Below are 22305 nucleotides of genomic sequence, written 5' to 3'. Positions count from 1 at the left end.
TTCAACTTTCTCAAAGTTTTTTACTAATATCACCGCAATATTTACAGTTTCTTTTTTTTTTGTAATAAACAAACGCATATTCTGCATCTTCATTGCGAGATTATACGAAACCAGTTGTCGATTACGCTAACGAATCGCTAAAATAGTGAAGTAATTAATGCACGGGAACTGTCCACACGGAGAGTATAAAAGAGCGGCTTGTAAATATTTCGCGGGTTTAAATATCTTTGAAGTAATCTCAACGTACATCACATATTTTTCTCTGAATATTATCGCAGTATTTCATATAATTACAAATACAAAATGTTTTAGAAATGCTTGTTAAAGTTCATCCAATAACGAAATAATTAAAAAAATAATTTAAAAAATAAATAAATATAAAATAAATATAAAGAAAAATTTATGTTTATATTAACAACATTTGAAATCTTTTCGTTAAAATATTATGGGATCAAAAAAAGTTGTTTTTCACTATATAAATCTTTTTAATTTTTTTTTTGGCAAATTTCAAAAAATTCGTAATACCAGGCAACGATTATTGAAAGTTACACATCGATGTGTCTTGGAAACAATGACATATACTCTAAATACAGATGTTGAAATGTTAGAAGAAGGAATACAAGAATGATTACGTAAACATATTTAGCAATTTCATCGCGGAGGATGGAAAACAAGCTATTATTGCTTATCTTCAAATTGTGAGTCCCCCACATTTTTTTTTTACAAAATAATCATTTTATTTAATATGATATTGATGGTGATAATTGTATTTAATATAATATGGACGACAATAATTATGCTGTTGTATATTTTACCGTGATGTATATGAAACTTGCGGGATCATAAGGAATCTGGGTGATCGACTTCGCAATTTAATAAAGTACAAGTTATACAATAATTTGCTGCGTAACAGATGGTACTACCGAAAAGTTTTAGGGCAAATGCCCCATATCGATTTATTAAAATTAAATCTTGAATTTGGAATCCAACAATTATTTTACGTAAGTACCTCGGTTAAAAATTAACTTATCCGTAAACTGAATTTATATCATATCTTTTGTTTATAGCAATGCAATTTATGCACGAAATATAAAGTTTGAATTCACGTCTGCATTCAAACAACTTTATATATAACTATTATTATGTATAATAGAAAGATCTTATTAATCGACAAATAAAGTTCCAGTCCAAGCAGTATCAAATATCACTTTTGAATTTTATAAATAATATTTCTCAAATTTATAAATGTTTCATACAAATAATTGTATAATATTAAAAATTATACTAATCCTTTTTTTATGTTTTGCAATATATTTTTTTCTTTCAAATAATTATATAATTACAAGTATAAAAATGAATAAAATAGAAAATAATATAATTAAAAGTTTTCTTTTGTTTTAATTAACTTTGTAAAACTAAATTCATTTGCTTGTAATTCAAATCACTTTTTATTTTCAAACAAATCTGACATACGAAACACATGTACTTGATTGACATAAAGGCAATATGAAGGTGAAAGGACTTGTATAAACTCGTAAGAACATTGATATTTGTAGTGATTAGCAATTATAGAAATATCGGATAAATATAAAATAAATATATAAAACTGCATTGATATACCAATGGATATTATATTTACATTCTTACGTATAGTTAATCATATGCATACATATATAAGTCTACTTAAATTTTATTCTTAAATGTTATATATTGGAAAGTCAAAAAATACAGCTTGTTATTATAATTACATTAAATAGAATTTCGAAATAAGAAATCTTCGAAATATAAACATTTTCTACAGATTTTTTCGAAAAATTTATATTATGTGTGTGTGTGTGTGTGTGTGTGTTTGTGTGCGTATTATGTCATAAAATTGCATTTATATAAAAAAGTTACCGCTCACACAACACACACACAACATTTAGTTTGCAAGATATAATAATAAAATATAATTTATGTCAATATACAATTGAGAAAGTTATGAACTATGTTCCATTATTATATTTGTATAAAATTATAAAATATATATATTGTTTATGTTCATTACTATGAAGATTATAATTACAACAATATGATATTAAAAAATAGTCAAAATTTCTAAAATGTATTCTTCATTAAATAATATGATTTCAAATATAGAAATCATATTAATGTTTAACATATATGGACGAATGATGCACTACTACATTTTTAGAAATCTAAACGAATAGTTTTTTCGAGCAACTTTTGTGGCAAAGTTTATATCTAGATATAAGATTCTTATATCTAGATATAAGAAAATCCGTGAATGCATCTTACTTTGAACATTTATAAACAATGAAAACGAAATTACTATAAAAATATTCATAATGAAAATATAATATGAAAATATAAAAGTATTCATAATAAAATAAAAATTTGTACGTTGTATTGTTATAATTATAATTATTACATATTATAATCTTCTGTAAACTCCACAAATGTCTGAAATTTTGAAATTTCGGACTTGCGTCTTTTTATCTTCTGATAGATTAATAAAACTAGTTTGCGAATTTCTGTCACGTAATTAATCTACAATAATAATATATTGATTAATAAATATATTGTGAATACATAGTAAATTCTTTCCTTAAAACAAAAATCTAATGCAGTATTGTTTCCAGTTTATTGCATGATTAAAATATATATGCATATATATATATATATATATATATATATATATAAATGATAAAAAATAATAATAAAAAAGTATTTAATAAAAAGAAATATTAAATGAGTAAAGATATTTGTGCATTCCAAGAATTTACCTTTAATAGTTTAAATAATAGCTCGGACATATGTTCAATAGTTAATTTTTCATTAATATCCACAAACTGTTTTATCTGAAATAAATTTGAATATGTTATTGTCTCAATGATTAATAATTTAATCTTGCGTTATGAAAATTAGATATAGTATAATTTTGCATTTTTAATATATTTAATACAAGATAGTTGTTTTATAATTAAGATTCTTGCAATATTTGTAGATAAGTTTAACAATTAAATCGTAAATTAGTTAATGTATATTACAAAATACCGCAAGTTATAATACAATATTCAAGTTTACAAAATTTACCTGATTAAGTTGTTTTTCAGAATACACATGATTAATAATATCGACTAATGTTGCAATAATATATTCTCTATAAATTAAAAATAATAAACTTTTAATTAATATATATGACAAATTTCTGTGTAATACATTATTATGAATAGAATTTATAGAAGTGTGTATAAAAGAAAAATATCACACACATTACCTGGGTATCTTCTTTAAATTCCTTAATATATTGTCAAGCGTTTCATTATTGTTTGCATGTTTCGCATTAATATGAAAAATATCATTTAAATAATTATCTCCCATTTCTTTATTAAAATTATTGAATAACGTTTCTGTATATTTGATAATAGTAGCAGAATTATTGGAACAAGCAAGGAATTTCGAAGTTATTACATTAGGATTCTCAATATGTTTACTCCATACTTTATCCCAAATACTACTGTTCGCTCTCATTAAACCATTACAGAACGTCCAATGTCTCCACCACGGCAAAAGTCTATGATATTCAGGAGAAAGTTGAAAATTTGTTAGAGGAATTTAGTTCATGGTCTTAATAGAAAATTGTTATTCATTAAGTACCATTTCATATGTCATATGAAAGGAAAAATGTAATTATGAATATTGAAATTGTAAGAAAAATTACTTGTTTCCTTTAGGACTTGTGAGATGTTGATGTAATTTAGTTTCGGCTGCTTTCACGCAACTTGGTTCACCGAGAATACATGTCCATTTACTAGCTTCCTGCCTTAAGCAGTCAATTAAATCGTCAGTTTTTTCGTTAGGTTTTTTATTATAACCGATATTTTGAAGAAGTCCATTCAAACTGTTCAAGATTTTTGTCTAGAAATAATAAAAATATAATATTATAAATAGAATCTAAATACAAATATAATACTATAAATAATATAAATACAATACTATAAATTTTATTAGTTACTTGTAAAAAAATTGTAAATTAATATGATACTAATAAAACTTCTCTAGTTTAATAAAAAGAGTGGATAGAATATTATTATAAAATTTCTCAATCTTATTAAATCTTTTTAAATCATACAAAACATTTATAATAGTCTACCTTAAAATTACTAATTTTTTTATCTGGAAATGGAAACATTCTTGATATATCTTCGAGAGCCTTAAACATAGGATACCATGCGACATAATCTGTCTCTCGCGATAGATATTCCGTGACTTTAAAAAATATAGAAAACTTGAGTGCGTCTCTCATCACAAAATGATATACATCATCGATAATTTGAGCACGATTAAGAACATGTATATTCGTATATTCCGCAGAATTCAGATATCTGGCAATATTTCTCCAATTCTTGAGTTCATAATTAACACGATAATATCCTGTTATGTATAAAAAAAATTTTCATCTCATTAATATAACTCTTCTTTTCATTAAATATTAAAACATTTATATTCTTCGTTTCCAAATATTTATATATATTCTCTCTTTTCCTTTATATTACTTACTATAATATTATGATACAATATTATAATAATGAATAGTTAAGTATTTTTATATATTTTATATAAAATTTTTGTAATATATTTAATATATATATATATATATATATATATATATATATATGTAATATAATTTTGATTCATAACTAATGACTAAATTACAAAGAAACTTTATCACACATGTAATAATATATCTCCATCCTATTCCCCATATTTTTTTACGAAAGGATAATTTAATTTCTCTATAGACACTCAGTTTTTGCATAATTATAAGATGTGAAAATATTTAATTTTGTTTATAGAAAAATAATGTAATATGAAAACTTTCCATAAAATTATTATGTATTTATAAATATATCACATGCGTTTATATATGTATTAATAAAACCGCGGTACGTTACACCTATACTGATTTGCCATTTATTATTTATTCTTATAAGACAATTAATAAATAAGTAGATTTCCATAAATACTTCTCCGATAAAAAAATTAACGTTTTTCTTAAATATATAATGAATATCATGTAATGAATATCAGATAACTCCGTATAAATGTAATAATTAAGCAATCATTTAAATTGTTATATATAATAAAAAAATTAAATATTTTATATACTACATTCATAACTTTTTAATATCGTCTGATTACCGTACGCAATAAACATAAGAAACAATAAAATCGGTACAGTAAAAATCAATAAATCAATAAAATCAGATGTGCAGTAAAAATCACTTAATTTAGGTTTATTTTTTAATTTTAAAGCATTTTATTCTTCTAGCTGCACTTTTTGTTTCTCTTCTCTTTCTTTTCAGTTGCTAAATATAGATCTATCTTATTTTTAGTGTACATTAATGTAGAAAGTTCAGGAATGAAAAACAAATCTTTTATAAAAATCTATAACAAATAACAGATTGATAAACGTATGTATAGTTATGGAGCTGAGTACGCAAATTCTATGCGATATTATTATTAAATTTTGATTGCTTATAATTTAAGAATTATTGCAATCTTTAATTATTATATTAAAATTTTATTTTCAGAATACATTAAATCCTTTGACTGCAAAGCACTCGAAGTTTAAACACTCTGTGTTTACGCGGCTCGCAGGGTTGCGACCGCTGAAGACGGAATACTTCTTTGCGTAACGCTTTTTTTATCGAGGAACCGATTAATTATACATATAATATGCGACTATGTTTCCCTCATTCTGAATCTTCACCTTTTACATTGTCGTCTCTTGTAATAATTTTTTCAAAATTATTCGAAATTTTTAAGACACAGTGATAAAAAACAAAATAATAAATTATATTTGACACGACTATAATATTATGCTATGCTACTGCTTTATTGTTATTGCTTAAAGGAACATAAGTATATGTGTCCATCTCAAACACTGATTACTTTTATTTGTATTGTGTATATGAAATAAAAATAATCGTCATACACACTTGTAATAAATATATATACGTCCACACCAATAGATTTTGCCGATGCATACATGTGTCTAGCAATTAAAGGGTTAAAGTATCGCACTGAGAGAAGTTGTAAGATGTCACGTATATATTATAATATCTATATTATAATACCTTCATATCACACATATAATAGAATTTTGTGAAATTATAATAGTACATTAGTCACAAAAATTGTGCGTAATGGAAGAAACTTAAAATATTTAACATTTTAATTTAGAACGAGAAGTATATATATTCTAATAATAATATAATAATAATTTTATTATAGCTTGAGATTGATTTTGCACATTATTATGTTTACTTAATATTTAAGAAGACATGGATTTTTTAAATAATAGATTCAATAATTGTAAGTAATAGACTCAAATATGTACATTTAAGTATAAAAATATAGTAAGGTAAGGAATCAATTATTCGTAATAAACATTTACTTCTTATAAAATTATCAATCAATATTTACCCATTTGTTGTATATTAATTATGTACCACTCATCTTCTTCGACAGAAAAATTACGGAGATATGGCTCAAAATAATTTGATGATGAATATTTCATCCACTCTTCATCATATCCATGCCAATTCGCGGATATTCTAAAATCGGGTTCTGTCTGCTTAGTTATTGTTATAGGTATCCACCAATCATATTTCATATCTAAAGAGTAGTAGTCTTGCTCTATTATTAAAGAAGAAGTATTTTTCTCAGTTAGTTTTCTTTTAACTCTCAATGTGGGATAACGATTTTGTCTTGTCCAAGCATTCATCATTTCTTTTATAATAAAAGATTTCATATGGGACTGCTTTCTTTCTTCATAAACAATCTGCATATCGTTGTAGAAATTACGGAGTGCTACAGATCTAAACATACTAAATTTAACATTTTATATTGCTGATTGTATAAATAAACATAGATTTCTTTTACTTTAGAAAAAAATACTGATTCATTATTTAAATTGCATATGCGTATTAATATGTGCTGAATTATGCTACTTTATATAATTTTTTATATTCAATTTTTTATTTTCAATTTTATCGTTGAGCGATATTGTCTAGTTTATAAAATAGGCTAAAGTAATAAAAATCAACTCGTGACATCAAGAATAGTCAGTGAATGACCAATTTGAAACGTCAAAATGACGTGTGCTCGCTACTTGGGTAAAGACTCATCTATTCATGTTTTTATTTCTATATTATATAATTATTACTTACTGTGTTTTATAAAATTTCTCAATGCCTTTCTTAAATATATCATCAGTGAGAATATATTGTAACATACGCAATATAGCAGGTGCTACAACGAAAATAAACATATTATAAAATGCATGTGTGTAAGTTTATAATAAATTTATTTCAGAATCCATCCAAATTTGCTAAAAGCATATCTAATTTTTGTGTACCAAATAATATAGTTTTAGAATAAATAAATAAATCTCTTTTCTTATATCTTTTTTCTAAGACACACTCTTTTCTGTACAACAAAGTATAGTTTTGCATTTTACTTTTTTGTTATAATTTTATATCTCTTTGTTGTAAAAAATTAGTATGTAAGTAAATTGTGAAAAAGCAAATTTGTTTTAACTTTCTTATTCTTTCATGACATTTATTTTCAGGATTTTATGGACAATCGTTTATTATTTATTTAATTTTACCTTTGATATAATAGGAAAAAGAAAAAAGTGAATTAATTTCAGTAGGCTTGTTAATCTGTGATATAAAAGGTTTCATGATGTAATAACCATCTAAACGGAGAGATTCGTGTTGCATCTGCACTACAAATAGATCCGACGTACGAAAATCCGCAAATGTCTAATAACAAAAAATTTAATGACAATTTAAAAAATTTTTAATCAGAGGAATACGTTGCTCGTATATTATTTTGTTTCGTATATATATATTACTACAATTACTATTATTTTCATTAATAATATCTATTGTTTGCAATGCTTTGTGCTATTAGTGTAAGTGAAACATTTTCATATTTAAGTAAAAAAAGAGAGAAAGCCATCAAAAATTGGCTTTAAAATATATATAAGTTATCTAATAAATTGAATATCATTAAAGTCGTTTAAAAAAATTTTATGCAAGTTTTTTTCTATATTTGATATAAAAAGTGTATTATATTAATTAAATTATTTTGTATATTTTAAATGTTGTCAAAAAATATAAATTATTTAGATGATCAATTATTTATACTATAATATTTTATAATAAATTTTATTTTATAATAAAATGTTAAATTTTTTTTTGTGTGAACAAGCATTTTATGTTTAATTCCACATAAGCGAAATAATATTACATAAACATATATAAAAAAGAACCTTATGAAGAATATCTATTCCAAGCAACGTAACAATACCCTGGTTCAACCAATGATATGACCACCAAGATGGACTGACTGTAATACCAAACAATTGATGTGCTATTTGGTGTGCTATTAAACATGCCACCTCTATTTTGTGCGAAAGAGAATCTATTTTTTTTTCATATATAAGAGCTGTTTCCCTAAAAATTATTCATTATTAATAAAATTATGTAAAATATCTTTATTTCAAATATATAGTATAATAAATTTTTATTCCAATTATATATATATTATACATGTTATATAAAGTATAAACAGTAAAACTAATAATGAGATACATATGCAAAAATGTATTGTCGAACAGATTTTTGTTTTGAAGATCATATAGATAAGAAATTTAATATTACATTATTGTTTATTAACCCTTTCGCTACGGCTAATGCTGAGCGCGTGTGACAGACCGTATATAAATATGTGCTAAGTAGCCGTGACTATTATAGACGATACGCGACAAAGTTTAAGAAAGTTCAATAAAATTTTATAAAGTGTTCGCTGTGTGTCGCGCATTGCGTATCGTCTACTATGAAGTACTAGTATGAAGATATTTGAATAATGATAATATAAGTACTGAACGTCTAATGCGCCAACAGCATTATCTAGTTTAGATGATAACAATTGAACGTCTTAAGGCGCAAAGAGTATACAATTACCAAAATTTTAAAACGCCAAAAGACACCTACAGCAGCGAAAGAGTTAATATAAATTTTATTATAAAAATATGATCAAATATATTTATTTTTTTCTTTTTTGAACATTTCTAATTATGAATGCTAAAAGTAATAATATTTTTTTAATAGATTATTATCTTTTATTCAACTTATTATTATTACTTTAGACTCTACTTATCTGTAAAATACCTAACTATTACCTGTAAAAAACAAGACCCCATTTTTCTATGACATTATGTAGGAGACCCGGTATTAAGACAAATTGGACTTTCGAAATCTGTTTCTTGTTTTCCCAATCAATTATGAAACGCGTTACAACTTTCCTAAAAATTTCTTTCGCGAATGATATTTGAGATTTATGTCTATTTCGTTCAATTGACTGAGATTTACGTCTATTCTGTTCAATTGACCGAGTTTTATGTCTATTCAATGGAATTAACTGAGATAAATCAGGTATATCATCGTCTGTATCATCGTCATCATCATCGTCATATTTAATGGAAGAAGTAAATTTGAACCATTCATCTGTTAGTAGACAGAATGCCACATGATAAGTGGAGATTTCAGGAGTGATACTCATGAGCATCATTTGTATGTTGTTATCAAAATTAAGTATTGTTTGATAATTCATATTCGATAAAACCATGTATTCTTCACGATATTTTATTGAAAAATTAAAGGTTGCTCTGAATTTCGGTTCGTCCCAACATGGAAATATTTGTCGAGCGCCAATTGCCTGGAAATGCGTTGTGTACAACCATCTACAATATTTTAACAATAAATCAATTTTTACAACATTTTAACAATAAACGACAAAAATTTATTCGTTGCATTAGAAGTTGATACAAAATGGAAAATATATAGATAAATCTTATAAATAAAGCAATACTATGAAAAATATATAGATGTGTTTTGCAAATAATATTTTAGTTTTTATTATAGATTTTATTTTTAGTTGCGTGTTTGATAAAGTATGCATTGCACATAGCTTTATTATAAAATTAAAGAGATTGCTTTTTAATAATTATATATATATGTACAATATTTCAGCAATATTTCATCATACATATTATTATTATTATATTATTATTATTATGTATTGTATTGGTGTATGTTATTGTTATTATATACGTACTTCTTCATTATAATACGCATATGCATATATATATATATATATATATATATATATATATATATATCTCAAATTATATCTAAGTCTTGCGAAGAGTAAGTATATTACGTAACAATAAACATACGATAAACAATAAAATTTGAAGAAAGTTTTAGTATAAAATAAAATAATAATTATAAACGTTTATATTAATGATAAAATGTATGTTCTTAACATTTTTATTATATTCACTATTTACTCACATTTTATTTTCTGCACTGTTTATATAAGAATACTTATAGATACTTTTATTATCGTTTAAAGAACCAGTGAACGTCATAATGAAGAAATAATCTCCACTTGGTATTTCTTCGGAAAAATGAAAGACGAGAATATGACTTTCATTGTGATACGTTTTATTCTGTGGGAAATAGACTAGTTCCTCTTTACTCAATGCATTATTTTTTAAAACTGCATAATTTATTTCTATTTGCGGTTTTTGAGCGTGCAAACTTATATTGTGTGTTGGCTGTTTAATTTTGATGTAGATATGGCATATACCATAGAAATGTGTTATTTCTACTTTGTAAGGTGGCAAAAATTCGATACGAATCCTATAATGATACGGTGTTATATAATCTGGTAAACGATATGCGATATTATTCCTCGAATTTTCCTCGGACAAAGATGCTACCGCACCGATGAAGATTAATATATTATATAATAACATGATGTTAAGTAACAATTTGAGGAATATCATATCGACTTTGTCGTTCCAGAAATCTGTAAAAAAAAATACTTCTTTTTTTAATAAAAAGAGCATACAATTACAATAAAAATAGAGCTGACCATTTTCTCTTATGTGTGTAATTTTACTAATTTAAATTTAATCGAATTAACATTCACAATACTATGTTTCTTTTGCATACAAGTTAGTTCTTACACAGATAAACACATGCATATACATATATATGCTGACAAGTAAACAACTAACGAATTTTAAATTGTATTACAAAGCAAATGACACGCAGATACAACATGTAATATTTCAAATACACGAGAAAGATCTTTTACGTGAGATATTTCATATATTTATTATCTATTTTAGGTTCGAAATATATATGCGAGCTCAATTCTGATATATAATAAATTTATCGAAATATTCTAAAATTCACATAAACATAAGGAAATTGATATTAAAAATAGAAGTAAAATTTAGATTCTCATATTTAATAAAAATATTTAATAAGATATAATTTTAAAAGGAAGGATTATATATAATTCATAGGATTTTGCCTGTATGTTGTATTCAATGTTTTGACACTTTGTGAAAGTTATATAATATGTAAACTTGACATTCTTCCATTTGACTTATGTATAACCGACATTACTTATCTTGTATTATACAGGGTTTAGCAAAAGTGTGGAAACCCCTTAATATTTCGAAAAATACGCATTTTAAAAAAAAATGTTTCATACAAAAGTTATAGGGTTTTATGTGGCGCATTACACAGCAACATTATTATGACCTCGAATAGCGTTGTCAAGGTTATGTGAAGGTCACCTCCAACTTTTTAAATGGGACACCCTATATGCTTTTGCATATTCTTGTAGCTTATCTCGAGAGCTTTCCAAAACACTATAATTAAGTTAGTTTTCTTAAGTACTTTCCGAGTTATGAGGCTTGAAATCATTTCTTAATTTTACATAAACCATAAAATATCTTGTAAAATATTCTTTTTTCGATTATCTTACCTTAATACTTTTATGTACAAAATAATGAGAGTAATCAATTGGTGTAAAGAAAACATACAGTTGTTTTTAAGAAAAAATATGGAATTGTTAATTGCAAATTACATATTTTTTCTTGAAAACAACTATGTTTTTTCTTTACACCAATTGATTCCTCTCATTATTTTGTACATAAAAGTATTAAGATAAGATAATCGAAAAATGAATATTTTACAAGATATTTTATGGTTTATGTAAAATTAAGAAATGATTTCAAGCCTCATAACTCGGAAAGTACTTAATGAAAACTAACTTAATTATAGTGTTTTGGAAAGCTCTCGAGATAAGCTACAAGAATATGCAAAAGCATGTAGGGTGTCCCATTTAAAAAGTTGGAGGTGACCTTCACATAACCTTGACAACGCTATTCGAGGTCATAATAATGTTGCTGTGTAATGCGCCACATAAAACCCTATAACTTTTTGTATGAAACATTTTTTTTTTAAATGCGTATTTTTCGAAATATTAAGGGGTTTCCACACTTTTGCTAAACCCTGTATATATGCATGTATTATTATACGCATCTGATTGTTATTATTACTTATTCATAGTATATTCTATTTTTATTTTATATATGTATATGTTTGAGAGCGACCGGAAGCGACCGTGACTCGAAAGAAATAAGCCCGACTAAGATAGCGATAAGTCACGATATATCGATTTATACTTTTCTCTTGTTTATTCTTAATCTTACAAAATAGTGTTCTTCTTTACAAAAAGCATTATTACAATTTTTATACACAAAGAAATAAAAGGAATATAATTTTTTTTTCTTGAGCTTACTTAAAGTCAAGTTGACTTTTAATTTCCGCGAGCAACGGACAAGATAACTTTTCGAAAAAGGAAGACGAAGTAAGCGCGCCGGAGACTTTTCGGAAAAAGTGCCGCGCTCGTCGACCATGACTATTTATACTTAGGTCCTTCTCGAAAGATCCAGATTTTTCACGAACCGCACAGTATACGAAACAATGTTCAAATCTCACGTGCTCATTATTATTTATTAGTATTACACTCTTTCGAGAAGGTCGAGAGCACTGTTTTCGATTGCGCTGACATTGCAAGATTTCGTTATACCAGGCTGCCTCGGAGCCTGGTATAACGCCAGGGGTGTCGGATGGACGGGCGGGCTAAAGGGCCTCGACTCGCTTTTCAAACGATGACTCTCAGTGATATTTTTTTCTTCTATTTTGTTAATTTCGACTAGATTTCGAACAATATATATATATAGTTTATTCTTAAAAATTTATTTAAAAATAAATTTGTTCCAAACTTTTTTTTAAATATCGCCTTATAAACGGAATTAGAAAAGAGCAGATTAGTATTTAACGATTATTTTGTTCATGTAATGTTTTATACATATTTATTAACAAGGAAAATTAATACTTGTCAAGCATTGTAATTTATAGTTTATAATAATTATATTTAACATAATTTTCAAAAACATATATCTATCTATATGTAATCTATTTTATTTTATCTGTTCGCAAGCGTACACTAAATTTATGAGACAGCACAACGAGAGGACGGACATTGAAAGATTTAATGCATACGATTCACACTTAAGTCACTTCACACAGGCATGTAATTTTTTTGGTTTTATTTCAATTTTATTTAAGACATCCCAAAATTATTTATAAATATCTACATTCTTATCAATTTTACAAAAAGGAGAAAGAAATGCGCAAGAGCATAGATTGCACGGCAGAAATCTTTGCGCAAATGCGATCTGTAGTCTTAGCGGTTTTGAGAAAGCGGTGTTACTAATATGGTACTTACGGATATCCGCGAAATATCATACCGTTACTCTTTTATTCGTGCGAAATTAAGCTTCTTTTGTTCAATTGCCAATAATTTAAAAAAAATAAAAAGAAAGAGATAACCTTAGGACACCACGCGATAAGCAACCAATGAGGTTTGACGAGCCAAATACTGCGTTTGCCATGCACGAAGCGTTTTTTGAGTGACTGATTGGCAATCAATTGTATTGGTCGCACATGCTTGTTTTAACGACTGTCAATTTTGTTATTATTGGATGTTTATAATATATACATTTTTTGTAGAAAATAAATTAGAGTTGAGAGAAGTGATTGAAATTTTGGGTGACTTTTATAGCAAAGTCTCGAATGTTATGAAAAGAAATTATATTCTCGATTTAAGCTATAATTACATTAATTCTATTAATTATATTTGAGAGGATAAAAATAAATTTTACATTACTTTAGAGTATTTTTACAGATGTAATGTAATTTCTCAGTTTTAAAAAGTAACTTAGAAGTTGTAAATGACACTAAATGTTGCTCATATTATGAAATGTCTTTCTCTTTCTTTTTCTTTAACATATATAAAATATATAGTAATTTTAATTCCCAAAAAGAATTTTATTGAAGATTTTAGATTTAAAATTATTTAAGAGTTCAAAATATTATATTCTTGAAATTATGTACATTTTATTAATCATCTCTTGTTAATTTTGAAAAAGATAACTTGTAGAAAATAAAATTATGTGTTCATCAAGTTATTTCTTATACTAATTTAAATTGTATCTTCTACGTCCCTTTTACGTTTTTATAGGCGTATAAATGCTTCTTTGTAGTAACTTACCTTATTATATTGAAATTCTAACAGAGTAAGATAAAGTTATTTGTTGAAATTAATTGTAATTAACACAGTATTATCACAAACTGTTAATGCTACATATAAATATGCATAATCACGATCTTATTACTCCTGAAGATCGTTGAAGACTAACTCGATAACTGGCAAACTGGCACATTATAGCTACTGTAAACAGATAATAAGGTCATGTATGTATTGTTTCCTTGTGAACATAATCAAGATTCGCTATGTAATCAAATAGATACATAGTGTTTTTAAATTTAACATAAATTTTCTCATAACATGAGTAAATTCAGTTGACAATTAAAAAATTGTATAATATATATTAACAATCAAAAAATTGTATAATATATAAAAAATTGTATATATTAATTTCCCTTTTTTTAGTAAAGTATTCAGACACAGATTATTCTATGTTTACTCATTTACTAACTTATTTGTATAATTAGGGTAGAAATCTAAGACCAATAACTTTTTAAACATATATGTTTTGTAAATCAAAATGAAAATAAAAAGAATACTTATATTTTATAAGTAATAATAATCAATATATATATATGTATATATATATATATATATATATATATATTGATTATTATTACACCGAAGAAGAATACACCGGCAAATAATTGCGTCAATATATACACTTTAATTAGGCATAGATACAAAAAAACTAAAACAAGAAATACTTAGGTGAATAATGCAAATACACTAATTTCACTCCTGCATGTGCAACCGGCGCGATCGTTCTATAATAATTAGAAAAGGAAGAGAATTAGGGCGTACGCGTTTGACTATATAGTACAAATTATTCAACATATTGTGTAGACTTGTTACTTTCATGACGCTATTACTTTTGTCCCCGGTCTCCCCTATATATATATATATATGTATATAGGGGAGACCGGGGACAAAAGTAATAGCGTCATGAAAGTAACAAGCCTCCTATTAAACTACACAATATGTTGAATAATTTGTACTATATAGTCAAACGCGTACGCCCTGATTCTCTTCCTTTTCTAATGTGTATTCTTCTAAAATGTATTCATAAGTTTTTATAGTTGATTTGGCTAAGTCTTGCATCATATTTAGGTTATAATGCTTTTATTTTAAAAAATGTGTTTTATTTTTATTATTTTTATAATATTTTTATATTATGCCACACATATAGGGGAGACCGGGGACAAAAGTAACAGCGTCATGAAAGTAACAAGCCTCCTACTAAACTACACAATATGTTGAATAATTTGTACTATATAGTCAAACGCGTAGGCCCCGATTCTCTTCCTTTTCAGCTAATTGTTGTAGAACGATCGCGCCGGTTGCACATGCAGGAGTGAAATTAGTGTATTTGCATTATTCACCTAAGTATTTCTTGTTTTGGTTTTTTTGTATCTATGCCTAATTAAAGTATATATATTGACGTAATTATTTGCCGGTGTATTCTTCTAAAATGTGTTCATAAGTTTTTATAGTTGATTTGGCTAAGTCTTGCATCATATTTAGGTTATAATGCTTTTATTCTAAAAAATGTGTTTGGGGACGAAAGTAACACGACACTCTGTGGACGAAAGTAACATGTTTCAATGCTTAAAGTATAAAGGCTGGTCCCATAATAACTGTACCAAAGGCGATTCTTATTACATATGCCATAATTGTGATTCGGAATAGATACCAATCTCTTTTGTATAAGTAGTTATCATACAATTTTTACACTATTATTTAGAATTAAACTATTATTTAGGCTTAAAAAAGTACAAGACTGGTGTGATATTAAGTATAATTATTTTATGATATTATAATTATTTTGCTTAACGAAGATTCTTTCTTTTAAGTTTTTCAAAGATGATAAAAATAAATATTTATTTTATTTTTTATTTTAATATAATATAATACAAATTTATAATAAAAGTTATCTTGCTTAATAAAAGATTATAATAAAAGTTGCCTTAAATTGGAAAAAGTCATATTTATTTTATTTTCCCGAAAATAAGAACTGTTACTTTTATCCCCAGACTATGTTACTTTCGTCCTAGGCCCCCGGGATAAAAGTAACAATCAACGTACTTGCGAAAAGCTATAGTAGCTCTTTAAATATCTATCATTTGAGATTGAAATATAGGTATAATAATAGAGTAATAAATGGAGTTTTTTAACATATAATCTTTTTTTATATCTCTAACGATAATTAATTAGTGATCTATAATACAAAAAATGTTACTTTTGTTCCCGGTCTCCCCTATATATATAATTAACAACTAAAATAAAATAGTTAAAATACACGAATAGAATTCTTATAATTCATTTGTTTATTCATCCTGTTTTATACGCATAATTTTTGATGGATAGATAAGGAATTGTCAATATCGTTAATATTTTATACATATATAGTTATAGTTATACTTTTCCTTCAGATTTTTCAAAGTTTTTTTACTAATATCATCGCAATATTTACAATTTCTTTTTCTTATAATAATGACAATCGCATATCCCGCATTGCGAGGTTATACAAAACTAGCTGTCGACGAATCGCTAAATATTAGTGAAAAGAAGAATTAATGCACGGGAAGATTTACCCACAAAGGAAAGTACAAAGGAGCGACTCGTAAATATTTGCGCGAAGTTAATATCTTTTTAAACTCAAGATACATCAAATATTTTCCTCTGAATATTACTACAGTATTTAATGCAATCAAACAAAATATTTTAGAAATATTTGTTAAAGGTTATCAAATAATGAAATAATGAAAAAAATGAATTAAAAAAGAATAAATAATATAAATATAAAATAAAATAAATATAAAATAAATATAAACAAAAATTATAAAAAAAAATAAATATAAAAGAAAATTTATTTACATTTTAAAATCATTTGAAATCTTTTCATTAAAATGTTATCGGATTAAAAAATTATTCTCCAGTATACATAAATTTTTTTATTTAGACAAAATTCAAGGAGATTCATAATGCTAGACAAGAATTACTAAAAGCTACACATCGACATGTCTTGGAAATAGTGACATATACTTTGAATACAGATGCTGAAGTGTTGGTAGAAGGAATTCTCGACAAAGATGACTACGTAATCATATTTAACAGTTTCTTCGCTGACAAAGGAAAACAAGCTATTATTATCTATCTTCAACCTATGAATCCCCCCACATTTGGTACAAAACAATCATTTTGTTTCATATGAAATTAATGGTGATACTTGTATTTAATATAGAAATAATTATGCTGTTTTATATTACACCGTGATGTACATGAAACTTGCGCGATCATACAGAATCTGAACGATGGACTCCGCAATTGAACAAAATATAGCAAGTTATACGTTGCTGCATAACAAATGGTACTACCAAAAAGTTTTAGGCCAAATGTTTCATATTGATTTATTAAAATCACATCTTGAATTTGGAATCCAACAATTATTTGACGTAAGTACTTCGGTTAAAAATTCATGTTTTCGTAAACTGAATTTATATCATGTTTTTTTGTTCATAGCAATATTTATTCACGAAATATAAAGTTTGAATTCACTTTTACATTAAAACAACTTTATATATGATTATTATTATCTATGATAGAAAGATCTTATTAATCGACAAATCAAGTTCTAGTCCAATTAGCAGCATCAAATATCACTTTTGAATTTTATAAATAATATTTCGCAAAATTCTAAATAATGTTTCATGCAAATAATTGTGTAGTATAAAAATTACTATCCCTCTGTCTACATTTTATAATATATATTTTCTTTTTCACACGTAATTCTATAATTACAATAATAGTATTATAAAAAATGAATAAAATAAAAAATAATGGAATCAAAGCTTTCTTTCCATTTTTGACTTTGTAAAACAAAATTCATATGCTTTTATAATTCAAATTTAACTTTTATTTCTAAAAAAATCTGACACAAAAATAATAATAATATAATTACATTAGAAGATACATAGAATTTTATGTTATGGTATAAACTAAAATATGAATAATAAGAGCATATGTCATAAATAATTGTAACATGTATTAGATTATAAATATCAAAAGACGTACAACATTTAATTAATTTTAATGTTAATATTGTATACAGGGTGCCGCAGACCACTCGTATCAACCGAATATCTCAAAAACTGAGCGCGGCAGACAAAAATATTTCAGACAAAAGTTGTAAGGATTCAAGTAACGCATTACATGGCGATATCAGTTTGACCTTGAAGAGTTATTTGAAGGTCACGTGAAGGTCACCGTCAATTTCTTAAATGGAACTCCCTATTTTTTATTGCACATTCTTGTAGCTTATCTCGAGGGATTTCCAAAACACTATAATAAAATATTTTTCCCTCAAGTACTTTTTGAGTTATAAGGCTTGAAATCATTTCTTAATTTTACATAAACCGTAAAATATCTTGTAAAATATTCATTTTTCGATTATCTTACCTTAATACTTTTATGTACAAAATAATGAACTGTGTTCTATTGTTATACTGCATAAAATTATAAAGTATACATAGTACACTATTTATCTTCATTATTATAAAGATTATAATTGCAACATACAATATGATATTAAAATACGGTAATCTCTAAAATGTACTCTTCCTTAAATAATAATTTTAATGTTTATGTTAAAGATACAACAGAAAACTAACGCAAATTCTACGCAAATTCATAGACGTAGAATACATAGACTTCGCGTTTGGCTAAAAAGTTGAACAAATTTTAGAAGGAGACAACATACTTTCGTGGTGTTAGTTTCTCTGTCTATTAATAACAAGAGTGGGGCAAAAATTTAATATGGCCACTGCATTTGACGCATAGACATAGGAATACAGAGACCGAGCATAAGTTCCGAGATAGGCGAGAGGGGTGAAGCCAAAATGCAGGAGGGAATGTGCCTGCTTTCTATTGGCTACGAATCTGCGCATGGTCTGTACCGCTATATATGAAAAAAGAATAAAGGATATTCGTAATATGATTTAATAGCAAAAATGTGTAACAAAATATATAATTATTAAAAATTTATAATTATTCTGAAATTAAAATCAAGGATAAAGAATGAATTTTGAAACAAATTAAATTAATAAACATAATGAAAATATTTATGAATCAAGATACAAAAATTTCTTTATTGTCCTTTAAACAGTACAAGTTTATTAAAAAAATAACGTTTGCTATTAGACTTATCTATACTATTTAAAGCGAGGTAATGTAATCTAATTTTTACATATTTTTGAATAATGGTACGCAATAAATGTACGGCATGATTTTCCATCGCTAATTGGTGGTCGTGCACATGATCATTTAACTCGTTGAATATATTAATTTGCATAAATTTCTTTAAAACGAATCGTTATATATTCTACGTTATATTTTCGTTTCAGAAATATTTCACTTTCATGAATGATACTTCGAATTTCTGATTCACATTTACGTGCAATTTTTATGACATCACTGGAAGGTTGTATTAATCCTCCACGATTTTTGCGATTTATGAAATTATTTCTTTCTGTTTTTGCTATTAATACGGCCAAACAATTTTCGCAAAGTAAACTTTTTTGTAATTGTTTAACAATATATCCAGCAATATATTCTATAATATTATGTGAAAACTCTGTTATTTCTCTAATATTGGAAACATAATTATGATCACAAAATGTTTGTAAAGTGTTTTTATTTTCATCGAAATTTTCATTAAATTCATCATATAATCTTGAAAATCTACTTGTGGAATTAATAATGTCTTGTGATTGTTGGATTTTACCGGCTGATGAAACATGTAAAATAGATATTTCCTCTAACGGTATACAATTTCCCGTATTCGAACTCCGTATGTTTGAGTGAACTAGAATTTTTTCATCGCTGCTTTAAACTGCCTCACCGTGGGATTATTATTACCTCCTCCATGATGTCTTAAGCACCCAAACAATAACTCTACATGATCTTGACTTAATTTATAAAATGGCAAATACTTTAAAAATTTGTTTTTTTCGCAAGGCTCTTCATACAATATGAATGCACTTTCAATACAAATTAGAAAACCTAGAAACCCAGTTTTTCGCCGAGATTCAATTACTAATTCGCCATTATTATTTTTCAATGATAATATGTACATTTTGCATTCATTTAACTTGTCTTTTATGAAATTAATATTTTCTGAATTTATTGCTTGCTTAAGTCCAGCCTGGCGCATATTTTTTGAATTTAAAATATCAAATAAGTCATTAAAATTTAATAAAAATTGAATTGTTCCGTTGCATGACTTAAATTCTTTTAACATCAAATCATCTTTACAAAATAAAAGTGAATCGGTTACAGACTTACTGAAAATTTGTGTTGCCAATCGAACTTTCATTTTTTTGTTTGAAATAGTTAACATGAGCACTTCGTAATTTATTCCCTAAGTGCATTTCCTCACTTTCCTGCAATTTATGTAAAGTCAAAATATGAGACCATTGTATTTTTTGATTATTTATATCAATCAAATTGTGGATGTCTCCAAAAGTATTGCGCACTAGTTTTAGCATGTGATCAAGAAAAGCTACAATTTTGTCACTCGTAACTGGATGTGGAAATGACGTCTGCAAGGAGGAAACATTGTTAAAATCAAAACCAAGGAGTTTTAATACACTAAAATTGGTTGGGGTTGGGCAAAGCTGCCTCATATTGCTTAGGCACGGGTTGATTAGTTTGCTTCTTAATGAAGCGTTTAAACATTGCACTTTTTGACCCACCTAAAATATTCATCACGTCGGCCTGTGTTTCATTTAACAAGTGTTTTTCCTTTAAGACACGTAATACGTGTTTCAATGAAGTCACTTAATCAGTAGATCGACGTAACTTTTGTTGAAACGCTCGTAATTTTTTTGCATGAATCTTCTTCATATTTACAATTTGTTGTTTCAATCTTTTCTTTTCTGGAGAATTATAAATTAGTTTTGGTGATACCATTGTTGCTTTGTCCTCTTTTGATGTTGATGGTTGGGCTAAAATGCGAATAACAATAACGAGAAGTAATATATGTAGATATTCAAAATTATTTAAAAATTATTGGATTACACATTTTTAAGACATAGATAATTTTTCAACATATACATGTATCAAACAATTCATTTTCGGCTCTGTCTTCGTCGATTCTAAAGGGCGATGCTTGTGGACTAAGTCGAATTTCGTCGATTCTAAAAGGCAATGCATTTGGCCTAAGTCGAATTTTCGACGGATTACTTTTATCTAAGGATTCTTGTTTGAAATGAGCAGAACAAATACGTGCTCCATTTGGAATGGGTGACGAATTAATACCGAAAATATCGAGCCACAAATTGCGAATTGTAGCATCTTTTGGAAAACTGAAGAGAAAACGATATTTGAAACAACAATTTTCAAAATGAACAAATAAACAATAAATTTTAAATTAAAACAAACGTGTGAAATGACACTTGTTTATTACGAATGCTATTTATTCTTTTCTTCCAATTTTGGCAATCTGATCTGTTTTTACAAGAAGACACATAGCATAACACCATTTTAATATTTTTAGAACAAAACTATAAATTTAACTGAATTTTTGTAAGTTCGGTGCACAAATAGACTGTTTTTCAGTTCACTGAATTATAGTTCTACGTGGTTAGGTTAGACTTCACGTAGTTCATGCAGTTATGTATATCATTGCGCTTGCGCAAAATAACAGCCAATCAAATTTAGGCACAATTTACCTAGTCTCACCGTCCC

The 22305-nt window shown here is 26.2% G+C and overlaps 2 protein-coding genes and 1 long non-coding RNA gene across 7 annotated transcripts; 1 reads left to right on the top strand and 2 right to left on the bottom strand.

Moving 5' to 3' along the window:
• Nucleotides 1-1627: 1627 nt before the first annotated feature.
• Nucleotides 1628-14699, bottom strand: LOC145973253 (aminopeptidase N-like). Of its 2 annotated transcripts, XM_083102518.1 has the most exons (14): nucleotides 14563-14699; nucleotides 13738-13971; nucleotides 10434-10953; nucleotides 9260-9820; nucleotides 8348-8531; nucleotides 7679-7835; nucleotides 7239-7320; nucleotides 6493-6896; nucleotides 4157-4437; nucleotides 3725-3921; nucleotides 3281-3577; nucleotides 3097-3163; nucleotides 2787-2861; nucleotides 1628-2550 (listed from the first exon to the last, which is right to left on the bottom strand). In XM_083102518.1, the coding sequence occupies exons 3-14, from the start codon at nucleotides 10928-10930 to the stop codon at nucleotides 2428-2430; spliced, it is 2925 nt and encodes a 974-aa protein (XP_082958644.1). In that variant the 5' UTR covers nucleotides 10931-10953; nucleotides 13738-13971; nucleotides 14563-14699; the 3' UTR covers nucleotides 1628-2427. The 2 variants fall into 2 exon arrangements, with proteins under 2 accessions (XP_082958644.1, XP_082958637.1); XM_083102511.1 differs by lacking the exon at nucleotides 13738-13971.
• A 2199-nt stretch (nucleotides 14700-16898) lies between these two features.
• On the top strand, nucleotides 16899-19549 carry LOC145973312 (uncharacterized). 3 transcript variants are annotated; one of them, XR_014439402.1, is made up of 5 exons: nucleotides 16899-17199; nucleotides 17522-17744; nucleotides 17864-18014; nucleotides 18671-18820; nucleotides 19304-19549. It is a non-coding gene; the product is annotated as an uncharacterized LOC145973312 (long non-coding RNA). The 3 variants fall into 3 exon arrangements; XR_014439405.1 differs by lacking the exon at nucleotides 19304-19549 and having other exon boundaries at nucleotides 16899-17182; nucleotides 18671-18959; XR_014439400.1 differs by lacking the exon at nucleotides 19304-19549 and having other exon boundaries at nucleotides 18671-18959.
• LOC145973301 (uncharacterized) lies at nucleotides 19288-22212 on the bottom strand. 2 transcript variants are annotated; one of them, XR_014439398.1, is made up of 5 exons: nucleotides 22025-22212; nucleotides 21673-21923; nucleotides 21312-21563; nucleotides 20902-21158; nucleotides 19288-19516 (listed from the first exon to the last, which is right to left on the bottom strand). XR_014439398.1 is itself a non-coding variant. In XM_083102580.1 (5 exons), the coding sequence occupies exons 1-3, from the start codon at nucleotides 22098-22100 to the stop codon at nucleotides 21397-21399; spliced, it is 519 nt and encodes a 172-aa protein (XP_082958706.1). In that variant the 5' UTR covers nucleotides 22101-22212; the 3' UTR covers nucleotides 19288-19516; nucleotides 20902-21158; nucleotides 21312-21396. The 2 variants fall into 2 exon arrangements, 1 of the variants encoding a protein (XP_082958706.1); XM_083102580.1 differs by having other exon boundaries at nucleotides 22000-22212.
• Between the last annotated feature and the right edge of the window lie 93 nt (nucleotides 22213-22305).

The sequence above is a fragment of the Camponotus vicinus genome, unplaced genomic scaffold, assembly GCF_025532165.1.
Source record: "Camponotus vicinus isolate PSW18456_S1 unplaced genomic scaffold, iyCamVici1.0 SCAF_1, whole genome shotgun sequence".
Lineage (NCBI taxonomy): Eukaryota > Metazoa > Arthropoda > Insecta > Hymenoptera > Formicidae > Camponotus > Camponotus vicinus.
Note: the sequence above shows the minus strand (reverse complement) of the source record. Positions and strands in the feature narration are given on the sequence as shown.

Coding starts and splice junctions, on each gene's coding strand:
- LOC145973253 (XM_083102518.1), bottom strand. CDS start 10,930: ATGATATTCCTCAAATTGTTACTTAACATCATGTTATTATATAATATA. Junction 7,321..7,678: donor TTTTTCCTATTATATCAAAG/GTAAAATTAAAT, acceptor TTTTCGTTGTAG/CACCTGCTATATTGCGTATG. Junction 2,862..3,096: donor CTGAAAAACAACTTAATCAG/GTAAATTTTGTA, acceptor AATTTATTTCAG/ATAAAACAGTTTGTGGATAT.
- LOC145973301 (XM_083102580.1), bottom strand. CDS start 22,100: ATGGTGTTATGCTATGTGTCTTCTTGTAAAAACAGATCAGATTGCCAA. Junction 21,924..21,999: donor AAACAAGTGTCATTTCACAC/GTTTGTTTTAAT, acceptor TTTTCTCTTCAG/TTTTCCAAAAGATGCTACAA. Junction 21,564..21,672: donor AAATGAATTGTTTGATACAT/GTATATGTTGAA, acceptor TTCGCATTTTAG/CCCAACCATCAACATCAAAA.